Here is a 13,808-nt window from a genome sequence, read left to right as displayed (position 1 = left end):
GAAGGGTAGGAATTTTTGTCTTTTTTTTTTTTAAACCTCAACACTTAAAACAGTGCCTTGTAGGTTATAGGTGCTCACTTAGTATTTGCTGAATACATGAATGAATGAATGAATGAATGATTGATTGATTCCTGGTACTAAGTATAAATTCTCACTAAACATTGTTTGAACTGAAATAAACTGAAATTAAAGATGTTGGCACAGTCCCCCATGCAATATAGACAGAACAGAGATGTAATGTACATTGCTATATGCAGAGTTGTCCATAGATGTTTTCTTTGATTGTTCACGCGATGCTGTATATTAATCTACAATCGATACTATAACATATATTTTATTATACATGATCTTTAATATTATAGATTATTTATACATATAAATATTAGTGAATAAAAACAGAAGCACTAAAGATTTTCCAATTTTATTTTAATGAGTTCAAATCAAAACTCAAGAACCTAGATTAACATAAAGAATCAGGTATAGCAAAAATTAAAGTGAATGCAGATTGTAGAGATAGCTCACTTCCTATGATATGAAACTTAAATGCAAAGATGGAACTCGGTAAGTTTTTTACTGCAATGTCGTATTCGGATCTCAGAGAGCAGGAAACTATTCAGACACGTAAAATCTCAAGTCTCTCAATCCCCAAATCTATCAGTAGATACCAAAAATCTTCAAGGCACATTCAAGTTTTCTAGCAAAGAAGCCTATTCTAAAACTACGATGACTGAAACTACGAAAGCACCTATCGGACACTCGATGGCATTTTTTTTGCTCAAGTGTCCATCAGCGGGAGATTAGCCTTGAGCCAGGGCGGCGTCGGAACCAACGCTGGCTTCCTCCTGTAAATCAACCCCAGCAGAGGATTCTGATTCAACGGGGCGATTCTTTTCTTCTCGTTCAGCACTTTCACCAGAACTTTCCTTCTCTGTAGTCCCTTTATCATCATTTCCGGCAACAGTTTCATCCAAAGCTGCATTCTGAGCCTCCGAGGGCATTTCAGCGCTGCCTTGTGCGGTTGCGCCCAGCGCTGCGGCGGTCGCCTCTGGCCCCGCTTCAGCACTGACCGCGTCGGTCTCTGCCGGAGCGGCCTCCGTATCCCCAGGACAGGCTGAAGCCTCCTCTCTGGCTGCAACTGTAGCATCTGGACTATATTCCGCATCTACCTCCGGAACTTCCACGAAAGATACTTCACACACTTCTGAACTTGCTTTCTCAGCTCCCGCCACCTTCTCTTTTTTACCTTTAAGATTTAGTCCATTAAGCAAAGGGTTAATTTAAAGAGCATGGGAATACAGTGGAAGTCTGCGCAGTCATTTGTAAAAACGAGACAAAGCTATATGGATTGATATGAAATGGTCTTCAAGGTAGCCTGTTAAGTGAAAAAAAGCAAGGAAAAGAGCAATGTATACCGTATGGTACTATTTGTGCTAGGACCAAAGGAGGTAGGACATACCTAGATAGTTTTTATTTGTAAGGCTCTCTAGGAGGATACAAAGAAGCTGGTATTACTGATTGCCTTTGGGGAGGGAAAATGGGGATCTGCTTTTTCATAAGCCTTTTTGAACCTGTTAAACTTAAGAAAAAAATTACAGGGGTGCCTGGGTGGCTCAGTCGGTAAGCGTCTGCCTTCGGCTCAGGTCATGATCCCAGGGATCGAGCCTCGCATCGGGCTCCCTGCTCGGTGGGAAGCCTGCTTCTCCATCTCCCACTCCCCCTGCTTGTGTTCCCTCTCTTGCTGTCTCTCTGTCAAAATAAATAAATAAAATCTTTTTAAAAAATTACAAATATTATTGATTTAAATACAAAGAACATGAAAATAAACAGCCAACCTTTCATGTGAAATAGCCTGGAAGAGCAGCCAACTTACTAGTTGATGACTGAGCAATCACAAATATTCTCTCAACCTCAGTTTTATCATCTGTAAAATGGGGATATCGATAATATCTGCTTCAAAAAGCTATTGTGAGGATTAAAATCATGTGTATGATAAGGGATTTAAAACCAAAATTGCGGGGCACCTGCGTGACTCAGTAGGTTAAGCACCTGACTCTTGATTTCGGCTCAGGTCATGATCTCAGGGTTGTGAGATAGAGCCCCTCGGCAAGCTCCAGGCTTAGTGGGGAGTCCACTTGGGATTCTCTCTCTCCCTCTGCTGTCCCCTCTCTTTCTCTTTCTCCCCCTCTCTCTCTGTGTGTGTGTGTGTGTATATATATATATATAGAATAGAAATGCTATTTTTCATTATTATTACAGCCTTCTCATGATTATATTCAGTAATGTTTATTGAAGATATTCCATTTCTTACTGTTGTCATGACTAAAAGGTTAAAATTGGTTCATAAGTAGCTATTATCTGTCCCTAAATAGTGATCATAGTAATTGATAATAATGGCATTATAATTGAGATGGAAAAAAGTATTTAAAGCAAGCAGTTCAAGGCAAGAAATACGTATTAGGGTGAAAATGTAAAGTTTCTGTTCTAGGAGTTGCCATTTTATCAATCAGATCAACTGAGGGACTTAATAGACATGACTGATTGTACTAATGTCAAGTGTACTTTGGGCAAAGACACACTGGTGATCTTAGCCAAAACTGAAACAAAAATTAGTTTTATGATTTAAAAAAAATAATGAGGGAAATGAGAGGTGAAGCTGCTGAGAAAGACAGATACTAAAATTATGCTTGCCTGAATGGAAGCCTGAGTAGGGGAAAAGTAATATTACCACACAAAGAATTCAAAGCCACTGGTCAGCAATACAAATGTAAAACGTTTCATTTATCTAATGCACTCATCCAAAACATATAACAATATTCTTTAGGTTTTGGTTGGGCTTTCCCTTTCTGAATGAACTCCTGCCCAGAGCCATTCTGTCAAGTTAGTAAAGAAGCCAAAAGCAAATAGTGTTCATTGCTAGACTAAGATCATGGAAATCAATGTCTTAAGAGAAAAAAATAATAAATTCACTTTACCTTGAAGTGGATGTAACTCTGTTTTGGTTTTTTCTTTCAAATTTGTTATATGTTCCGTGTGTTTGGCTTGCTCTGATGTGACTGTCTTGTAAGTCTGAAAGTAAATGTGTGCTTAAGTTTATTTCTTGAGCTCTAAAATTCATCATGCCAAGTTCAAAGGTATATACAATTCAAAGAAGAGAAACCAATGTACCCCACCTACTCTTTTGTTTCCCCTTTGGAAACTTTTGCTATTAAGTGGAACACTTTAAAAAGAAAAGAAACTAATGCTCTAACAGGAGTCAAAGATAACAGAAAACACACAGTAGATACAAAGATGAAGACAAAGAAGAAAAACAAATTATGCTAGACTCAAAATATTCTGACAGGCATTTGCAGATATCCTCTGGCATTTATCCCAGGGAAATGGGAACTTATGTGCACACAAAATCCTGTACACAAATGTTCATGGTTGCTTTATTTGTAATAGCCAAAAGCTGGAATCAGGCTGGGGGTCTTACAACAGATGAATGGTTAAGCAAACTGTGCTACATCCATAACATAGAATGCTACTCAGGATTAAAAAGGAACAAACTATCAATACAGGTATAACCATTTGGATGAATCTCCACGTAATTATGCTGGGTGAAAAAAGCCAGTCTCAAAATATTATATACCTTATAATTCCATTTATGTAACATTCTTGAAATGGAAAGTTACAGAACTAGAGAACAGATTCCTGGTTGCCAGGGCTGGGAAGAAGTGAGGAGAGTGGCAAACGAGACTGAGTGCAATTATAAAGGGCTACACAAGGGATCCTGTATCTTGACAGTGGTGGTGAATACATGAATCTACACATGACAGAACTGCCCAGAACTAAATATACACACACACACACACACAAAAGTGCAAGTAAATGTGGTGAAATCTGAATAAGGACAATGGATTTTATCAATGTCCGTTTCCTGGTTGTGATACTGGATTATCCCTATAAAAGATGTTAATCACTGGAGGAAATGAGGTGAAGACTATATGAGATCTCTCTGTATTAGCTCTTATAACTGCATGTGAAACTCAGTCATCTCATAATAAAAAGTTTGGAAAAAAATCTTTCAAAATGGCATATTTGTAGACCCTAAAGAAGATTCCTATGTAAGCTAGAGTTACTCCTTAAAAGCAGCACTGTGACCTGACCATCGGTTATTTCAGGAACAGAATCAGGAATAAAGTTATCTCAATCACAGATCTGATGTGCAGGCTTCCTTTCATTTCATATTCAAGTACTCATCTCTGGCCTGTGTTTTTAGCCAATGATCTTTTAAAAATGAAAATCTCCCTAGTTAGATAATATTGTTTATATTATCTCAGCTTAAAAAAATGTTGTTAGGGATTTATCACTTAGTAACAGGATTACAGATTTTTAAAATTTGTATATTTATATATAGTATTCTCTAAATTTTTAATTATCAAAAACCAAGCATCTTATTAAAAATTATACTTTGCAAATTACAAACCATTTTATAGAATGTTAAAATTAGACTGTGAACACAGAAAATCTATAACCTCAGGGGTGGAGAGGATACTGAAGTGGCCCTAACAAATCCCGCAGAGTTTGGTGAATTCAGACTTGAATCATCTGGGTTTGAAACCTGCAGAACAAACAGGATCAGCAAGGAATGACAGTTACCATTTCTGAATAAGAGCAGGGACTACTTTCCTAGTAGGGTGGGAGCTCCTGATAGCTTAAACCACTATGCTAGGTCGACACCCTCCACTCTCAGTACACGAAAGCTGAGCCTGTGCAGAGGTTCACATTCCTGAAATGGCCATCCCAGCAGCGACATCCCAAGGAACATTACTTTTTTTTTTTTTTGTTCAAGGGGCTAAAACACAAGGTGGGAAGAAAGACTAGTTTAGGTAGGATTGAAGAGATGATGATATTAGAATAATTCATACTCGTGTGGCCGAGAGAATCTAGCTTTTCCAAACCTAATGAGGTCAAACACAGTAGAAAAAAGACCTGTCAGAAGAGGCCTTTGGAAAGCCTCGAATCTAGACTTTGGAAGTTATTTCTGAATGATATTACTTATTACATGTAAGCGTTTAAAATATCCCACAAATACCTCAGACCCTCAAAAAACTGACGTGACCTGGGCCTCTCTCAGATTCTACGAGGCCCTCGTAGTAGAAGATTTTACTTGGAAATGAAAAACTGGCTAGTGAGCATCTGTGGATTCAATTCAGATAAATCTAGTAGAGAACTTATTTAAAAGTATGGGAGAAGGGGAGGGGGGACTAGAATACAGGTTTTCAAGTGCCTCACATTCTGTATTTCCTCCTGACAAGAGCCTAAGATTCTTGGGAATTAAGGCTTCCAACATTCAAGAGTAAAACCACACGTTCTTAGAGGTGGAAAGGGACTTGGAGCTCATTGCCTTGTCCAACTTCCACTCCCCTTGTGAGAGAAAAAGGCCAAAAAGGGCTCGAATGAGAAGCCAGTTTATAACCGTCCAGTTTATGATTGCTTTTGCCAAGAAAGATTTAGCAAGCTGGAGAGGTTCATGTCTGGCACTAATAAACATAATTATGGGTATAGTGAGTTCCAGATGAAATTCCATCTTCCAGCTCCCCACATAATCACATGGCCCAGCCCAATTTCTTGTTTCTCCAAGGGCCTACATCCAACAATAGTAGCCCTGGGCAGTGAATTCAACATTAAGCAGTAGAAAGATGGTAGAAGGAAAGGAATCTGGGTATGAGTAAAAGCTGATAGATCAGTGGAGGACAATAATATAAGTGACATATTTGAAGTTTCCTGATTTCTTGAGGCTTTCAAAATTCTGAAGATTAGAATAAGTTATTTTGGTTTGACCGTCTACATACAAACTGCTCCTAGTTATGCCTAAAAGTCCCATTATGCATATTTCTGTAGGGTCAAACCAAAATGTAGTGACTCTTGTGTACTCTTAGGGTTTCCAAAGAATTTATATTTATTTTACTTTTACTCACACTGAAGATTAAATTTTGATTTAGAAAGTTTATGACAAAATGGGGAATGATTCGGGGCGCCTGGGGGGCCCAGTTGGTTTGGCGACTGCCTTCGCTCAGGTCATGATCCTGGAGTCCTAGGATCTAGTCCTGCATCGGGCTCCCGGCTCAGCGGGGAGCCTGCTTCTCCCTCTGACCCTCTCCCCTCTCATGCTGTTTCTCTCTCGCTCACTCTCTAATAAAAAATAAATAAAATCTTTAAAAAAATGGGGAATGATCCGATAGCCTTATTATTACTTATTTAATGCAAAAATATCTCCTTTTAGCTCCAAAATCATAATATCAAAAGCTTCATTTTATAGTGATTACCTAGGAGGAGTGGGTAAAACATTCTTTTAATTTTGCATATGTCTATTTTGAGTTTTTTTAAAATATATTACCTTTTTAAAATAATGAAGGTATATAAAGATATATAAAACTAATAAAAACTATGGAGACAGTAAAAAGATTCAGGGAGGAAAAGAATGACTAGGTGGAACACAGGAAATTTTAGGGCACTGAAACTATTCTGTTTGTTACTATAATGGATATATCATAATATATTTGTCCAAACCTATAAAATGTACAACACCATGAGTGAGCCCTAATGTACACTATGGACTTTAGTTATAATGTATTGATATTGACTCACCAGTTGTAACAAATGTGCCACACTAATGTGAGACCATTGATGGAGGGAGTGTTGAGAGGAGGTATGAGAACTCTGTACTTTCTGCAGATTTTTCTGTAAACCTAAAATGCTCTAAAAACATAGCCTATTGGGCGCATGGTGGCTCAGTTGGTTAAGCGTCTGCCTTCGGCTCAGGTCATGATCCCAGGGTCCTGGGATCGAGCCCCACATCGGGCTTCCTGCTCAGTAGGAAGCCTGCTTCTCCCTCTCCCACTCCCCCTGCTTGTGTTCCCTCTCTGGCTGTGTCTCTCTCTGTCAAATAGACAAATTGAATCTTTAAAAAATAAACAGTCTATTAATTTAAGTTAATCTTTCAAAACAGTTCTTGTTAAATGTTAATAATAGTACCTACTCATAGAATTACTGTAATTATTAAATGAGCCGTGAGTCTGTCATATGAGAAACACTGGAATGTCAACTATTATTAGTATTTATAATAACATCAGTTTTTAAGAAGATTTTATTCATTTGAGAGAGAGAATGAGAGAGAGAGAGCGCGGGAGCGCACAAGAAGGGGAAGGGTCAGAGGGAGAAGCAGACTCCCCGCAGAACAGGGAACTCCCTGGACGCCAGGATCATGACCTGAGCCGAAGGCAGTCACTAAACCAACTGAGCCACCCAGGCGCCCCTAATGACATCATTTTTACTAGAAGTCACCCGTACTTGGCAGTGTATGTTGTGTAAGAAATGTTGATTTCACACCTAAAAAAAAATCTTCATAATCTTGTATATTTAATTAATCCCATGTCCTGACCTTGACAATGCTTTGAGTTTTACCATAGGTTGTAAAATATATGAATTCCTAAACATTACGGTTACTTAAACACTTACATAATATCCACCAGCACTGACTGTGACACCTACAACCAGATAATAGATCATATTTGATCCAGATGATCCAGGCAATTTGTTAGACGACATCCAGCGAAGAGATGCTAGGAAAACAAGTTGAAACACAGTTTCATGATATTAAGCAAAACTATTTAAAATAATTATATCTTAAAAAAATTTTCCCCTTCGGTGAACTTAGAATCTATTAACATCAAGTGATTTTAGCTTAAGGGAATACAGTATCACAAGGTAGGATAATAATTCCATTTGACATTTTCCCAATCTCATTTGATAAGTACTTATGAAACCTGTCACCTTCGTGCTTAGTTAGCATCATGCTTTTCTTGGAAAGAGTGCGGGCGTGGGTAAGGAGAAATGACAAAAGCACTGAACAATTCTGACAGTCAAACGAGATACAAAAGAAATCCATTTGCTGTATGTACTCCACCACAGGATTCAGGGGAAAAGATTATTTTTCCAAAAATTGAATTAAATATATTTGTACTTAAAACTTACATGTTAAATAAAACATGCTGAAATCCAACACATTTTGATAAATCTATAATACAAATGTCTATGTAGGCAGAAATCTTAATTTTTCTAACAAAAGCCTTTAAAGATGGGCAGATACAAGCTTGTTTAAGACAAAATATTACAACATGGTCATGTTTGAAATGGAAGTACAATTCTGTACAAACTAATAGAAATAGGTAAGTGTACTGTATTATTACATCTAAATATATAAAACCATATGCCCTGGAATTGAAATTTTTATAATAGACTCACAGCTAGAAAGAGCTTAAAGTTCACATAGCTCAAATTCTTTATTTTAAAGATAAAAAAGTAGAGACATTTGTTGAATGAATAAATGTTGAGCACCTACTCTGTGTTTGGCCTTGTTAGAATCATTAAGGATAGAACTGTGAACAAGACATACAAGGTCCCTAGCCTCAAGTAGCTCACCATGTAGAAGGAGGGAACAAAGGTACAAATAATTGTAGACAAATAACTGCAATGCAGTGTGACAAATGCTGGTACAGAAGCAAGTAGAAGTTGCAATAACAGCAAGAAAATTCAGTGAAAAACCTCAGCTAGTTGGCTCAAGGGACCTGTCACAACTGGAGAGACATGACCTGGGTTTTGAAGGAAAGTAGAGGAGATTGTCAGATAAATAAGGGAAGAGAAAACTGAACCGGAGGCAGAAGGCACAGCATGTGCAAGAGCAGAAGAGCTGGAAAAGTGCCAAGTAATTGGATGTGGCCTGACACAGAGGATGGATGCAAGGACTAAGAAGTTTTGATTTGCAGAGGGCAAATCTTAAGACATTTGCACTGATTACAAATCTTTGTAGTAGCAATACTGGGAAGATTTCCTGTATCTGTTTTTAGTTTGGATATAAATGACCATCTCTTGGAAAAAAATATTTTTTCCCCACAAATGTACCCAAAGAGGCTATGGTAAGAGGGTATGGCTTTGACCTGTAGTGGGGCTTTTGTTGGTTTGAAAATACATCTGTTATGAAACAGGGAATATGTAGCTTCTGTAGTTGTCAACCAGACATAAATATCAAAAAGATTATTTTAAATAGGAAGGAATAAAGAAAATCATCAGAGATGTAAGACTTAAACACAAATACAATTATGCAGTTATTTAAAAGAGCAATGAAATGGGAAATATTTAATAAAGATTATTGAATTTGAGCATATCCATACAACGTGAAATAGAAGTTTTGCAGGAGAATATTATTTATGTGAGAAAATATTTACAATATACTAAATGCAAAGTTATAGAATAATCTATACAGAACTATCTCAGTTTGTGGAAGCAATGTGCATAAGAATAAAATGCAAGAGGAAAAAAAGGTCTGGAACATTATATATACTAAAACGTAAATCGGGGTATTCCCTGAGTGGTAGGATTACAGGTGACTTCTATTTTGTCTTTGTGCGTTCCTTCCAATGATCTATTACAAACCCAATTACTCATTAAAAAGTTACATTTTTAAAAGCAAAAGCCAGAGAAGACAATTTGATGAGGCGCAGCTAAAATTTTACCCTTCAATAAAACTGAAAGTTTTATTTTTCATCAAAACAGAAAGTACCAATAAAAAAGGTCAATTAATGTCCATGACTGAAACCAGATTCCCAGTCAGTAATAGTTCTTAAAATACATAAACGAATCAGTGCTACGAAAAAAGTAATTAGATGAAAATTGTTGCTACAGCCAGTACTGCTAACTGCCGATTTAGAATTTTTAACCTACTCTTCCCTTAGCCCAAGTTGGGGAAGAAATTATCTGAAACGCGTCGCTACAAAAGGGGTGGGTGTTTGTGCCTGAAGACCGTGGGGCCTGCGGGCGATAACGTCGAAGGCCACGGTCAGGGGGCTCATCTTTCTCCCCTCCCCACCCCCAATCACAACGGCCTCGTTATCTTCAGATGTTTAAAATTAATGGCTTCTATTTAGTCAGTGAAAAAAACTGCTCTCACTCAGTATAAAGATCAAGGAAAACGAAAAAATGCCTTATTCTGTTACTTGTGAGTCAACTACTTCCTACCAGCATTTTAAGAGAAAAACAAAGCTAGCGGGACAGACCTTCCTTCCCTCCCACCACCACCATCACCACCACAGGGCTAATCAAAGTGAAAAAAAAAAAAATGGCCCATGGACTTTTCCGCAGGAGAGTGTCTCTCTCGGCTTGAATGCACGCTCTGGGCTAAAGTACCTCACAAGCCTTAGAAAGTGAGGCGAAGTGCAGGGAGAACTAAGAACTTCGCAAGAGGTTGTCTAAGAGCCGCTGGGCTAAGCGGGACGGAAAAGACGGGAGACGGAGGAGGTCTAGGAAGGTGCGGGCTGCGGCCGAACTGCGCGGGAGCGCAAAGCCGGCCCGGGGACCGCTGGCCGCAGGGAGGAAAAACACGCATGCTCACACTTATTAAGCCCCGACAAAGTTCCAGGCGCTAGAGTGGGCGCTTTCCCGTTTCTCCAGTTTTAGTTAAGAAGCTTCCAGCTTGCACTGCAACTTCCCCTTTAGGAAATTTCTGAATACTATACCTCTTCCCCTGCATCCCCAAATCTAAAGGTGACAGATACTGGGACGGCTGAGCCGAACAGCTTGGGATAGCTCCAGGTTTCTGCGCAGACCCAGGGAAAGCGCTTCGAAGGCTCACGGAGCTCTGGCTGCCGAGCCCCGGACAAGCCTTGAGTTTATTTACTCAGGGGTATTTACCCAACATTTAATGGGCCCGCAATCCCTCCCGCGCCCTGCCTAGCTCCATCGTGCCACTCGTTCCTCTGCTTCCTCGCGAAGTTGGAGAGCGCACATGTACCAATACTAATAGAAGGACTTTAAGCTACGCGGACGTTAGCCAGGCACTTTTCTAAGCGCTTTTAACTGCATATTAACTCATTTAAAACTCACAACCATTACTGTCCCCATTTTAGAGATAAGGAAGCAGGTGAAATCACTTGCCCAAGATCAAGATTCGAACCCAGGAAGCCTAGGCCGGATTCCGAAGCCGCGCTGGAAAAGTTCCCTACTTCCTAAGTCTTCAAGAACTTCGGGGCGTCTTCCCCGCGACTTTCCTTCATTTCTCCCCCTATCCTCAATCCCAGGCTTCTGCAGCTCGGGCCGGGTTTGGCCCCCAGGGTGCCGGCGGCTACCCGGGCGCCAGCAAATCCGCGCGCTGGCGCCTGTCCTCTTCAGGCTTGGACGCCCGGGCCGGCGCGGCACTCACCGTCCTTCCGGAGCGGCGCGGGGCCGAAGGGCGCCCTCAGAGGCAGCGCCAGCGTCTTGGAGACCGCCCTGCGGAGATACATCGCGCCCACTGCCCGCCGCCCGCCGCGCAAGCCCGCTCGGCAGCCCAGGGCGCGCTGCGGGACGCAGGGAGCCGCCGCGAGCCCCGCCCCGGGGAGGAGCGCCGACCCCCGACCAGCCCCGCCCGTGTGTTCCGGGGAGGTGGGGAGGGGTTTGGTCGCCCGCTTCTTCCTCCCCCAACCCAACCTCCAGACTTTCTTGCTTTCTCCGGGATCCGAGAAGCTAGCTGATGGCGCCTTCTCCGAAAAGGGATCGGGAACCGAGAAATCACCATCACCTGCCTGCCTCGTACTGTTCCACTGTGTTGAACTCCACCGAATAGGCTGGAAATGTTTAGGGATTCGCATCGTGAATAAGATAGACATGGTTTATCATGCCGATGCAATCTGAACCCATTTTAAGTCACACTCCCCGTTAGTTTTCCTAAGAGTGGAAAGGATAGCTGGAAGTTTCCTGGAGGTTGAATGAGGAGAGGAGCAGAGCACTGGGTGATGTTCAGAATCATAAGAAAATCCCCAGGAATAGTTGAATCTCTAGGCAATTCACTGTTAGAAAAACTTTAAATATAAACTCCTAAAATGCTGCATATTCCTGTATGGGTTGTGGAATTAGTATTTCCACATGAACTAAAAATGCTGAATTATTAGTTTCTTCCCCCAATTTCAATTCCTTGCTTCATTGTGGCTACAAGAATTTGTCATAATTTGAACATGGAAACCAGTAACATAGCATTTTCTAAATGATTAATTTTGGAAGGCACGTTTCCTCCTATTATAATCCCTCATATGTGTTTGGCACTTGATAGTTTATAAAGCACTTGCACATAGATTATCTCCTTTGATTCTCATTTCAACCCTCTGAGGAAGACAGTAATTATTACCGTTAGCAAATGGCTTGGTGGTAGGGAGGAATGTCCAGGGACTGATGGTCATGAATTAAAAAATAAAGAACATGATCATAGTTCTTCTAGTTTCAAGTTCTCTTGGCATGTTACAGGCACATTCACACATTTGTTATGTGAATAAACACTGCTCAGAGAGTCTACTTCTGCGCCCAATTCTAGTAATATTTAACATACTCTCACTTGAAGAATACAAAGTCAATGGTCAGAAGTCGTTTTTTGAGGGGCACCTGGGTGGCTCAGTCCATTAAGTGTCTGCCTTTGGCTCAGGTCATGGTCTCAGGGTCCTGGAATCAAGCCCCACATGGAGCCCTCTGCTTAGCGGGGAGTCTGCTTTTCCTTCCCAAAGACAACTGGTTTGGTTTTTTGTTTTTTTTTTTAAGATTTTATCTATTTATTTGACACAGAGAGAGAGCACAAGTAGGGGGAGAGGCAGAGGGAGAGGGAGTAGCAGGGCTCCTTGCCGAGCAGGGAGCCTGATGTGGGGCTCGATCCCAGGACCCTGGAATCATGACCTGGGCCAAAGGCAGACGCTTAACTGACCGAGCCACCCAGGCACCCCACAACTGGTTTTTTGATATTCAGAATAGCTAGCTATCTCTAGTGATTAAACACTTGAATAAGAGCAAGTAGGTAATCTGTAGTTAATGAGCAATCAAATTTAGGTTTCCAAGCACTGCAAGAAGGGGCTAGGTCTCCACCAAGAGGTTGGTACTCCTGAAAGTAGCAAAATGCAGGTTAGTGCAGTTACTACCTTGACCAGCATCAAGTATACATCCTCTGGCAACTAGAGATTAGCTATCTCCCTGGGGTGTAGAATGTTTAATGAACTGCTAGCAGCTAGGACCAACGGACAAATCAAACCAAATCTGCCTTCCACTATGTCTCATTTGTTCACTGGTGTACTTGGGGATGAATTTTTACTTGCCAGGGAGAAGAAGTAGTCAAAGGCGGTAAATGCATTTAAATGAATTAATGCATGCATTATACTGTTATTCAATGTGTTAGAAGCTCCCCTAAGTAGGATTCTTTTCAAGTAAATATTTGTAAATGATGGTGGCTCTTAGGACACTGTTCTAGGCTCCTTTTCAGAATCCAGTTCTATTCTCGTTCTGGATATAGTCTGAGTTCTTCCAGATCACTTCCAGGTTTCATAGTAGCCACCCAATCTCGGTCAGTTAAACTGTTACGTATCTGTCAAAAGGCTTACAAGATGCTAGGGACCATGCTGGATGCTGGAGATTAGTTCTAATTTACTTCACAAATATTTATCGAGTATCTATTATGTTAGGCACTGTTCCAAGGCAATCTCCAATGAATAAGATGAAATTTCTGCTATCACACAGATGTTAATAGTTGCAGGTAGATGAGACATGGAATCAACATCATTTCTCAGAGGTAGCTACCAAGCCCACCATCAATGGGGCCAATGATCAAAAGAAATCTCTGATCAGGTATTAATAATAAATGTGATCTAAGGCCTTTGGTTAAAACCAAACTAGTTTTAACAATGCAAACTGATTGGTTTATATGATGCAAGAATAACACACATGTATAGGCCTTTAAAAGCTTTTCCCAAAGTATTCTCATC

General features: G+C 40.4%; 1 protein-coding gene across 1 annotated transcript; it reads right to left on the bottom strand.

Moving 5' to 3' along the window:
- Nucleotides 1-480: 480 nt before the first annotated feature.
- On the bottom strand, nucleotides 481-11,691 carry MGARP (mitochondria localized glutamic acid rich protein). Its single transcript, XM_028102325.2, is given in 7 exon segments — nucleotides 481-1,243; nucleotides 2,973-3,066; nucleotides 7,501-7,604; nucleotides 11,237-11,339; nucleotides 11,342-11,530; nucleotides 11,532-11,673; nucleotides 11,675-11,691. Coding segments are annotated over 7 exon segments (1,095 nt in total). The 3' UTR covers nucleotides 481-797.
- Nucleotides 11,692-13,808: the final 2,117 nt, after the last annotated feature.

The sequence above is a fragment of the Eumetopias jubatus genome, unplaced genomic scaffold, assembly GCF_037043125.1.
Source record: "Eumetopias jubatus isolate StellerSeaLion01/CBP00866 unplaced genomic scaffold, mEumJub1_p1.0 scaffold_2, whole genome shotgun sequence".
NCBI classification, from domain to species: Eukaryota; Metazoa; Chordata; class Mammalia; order Carnivora; family Otariidae; genus Eumetopias; species Eumetopias jubatus.
This window is presented reverse-complemented; position numbering and strand designations above follow the sequence as displayed.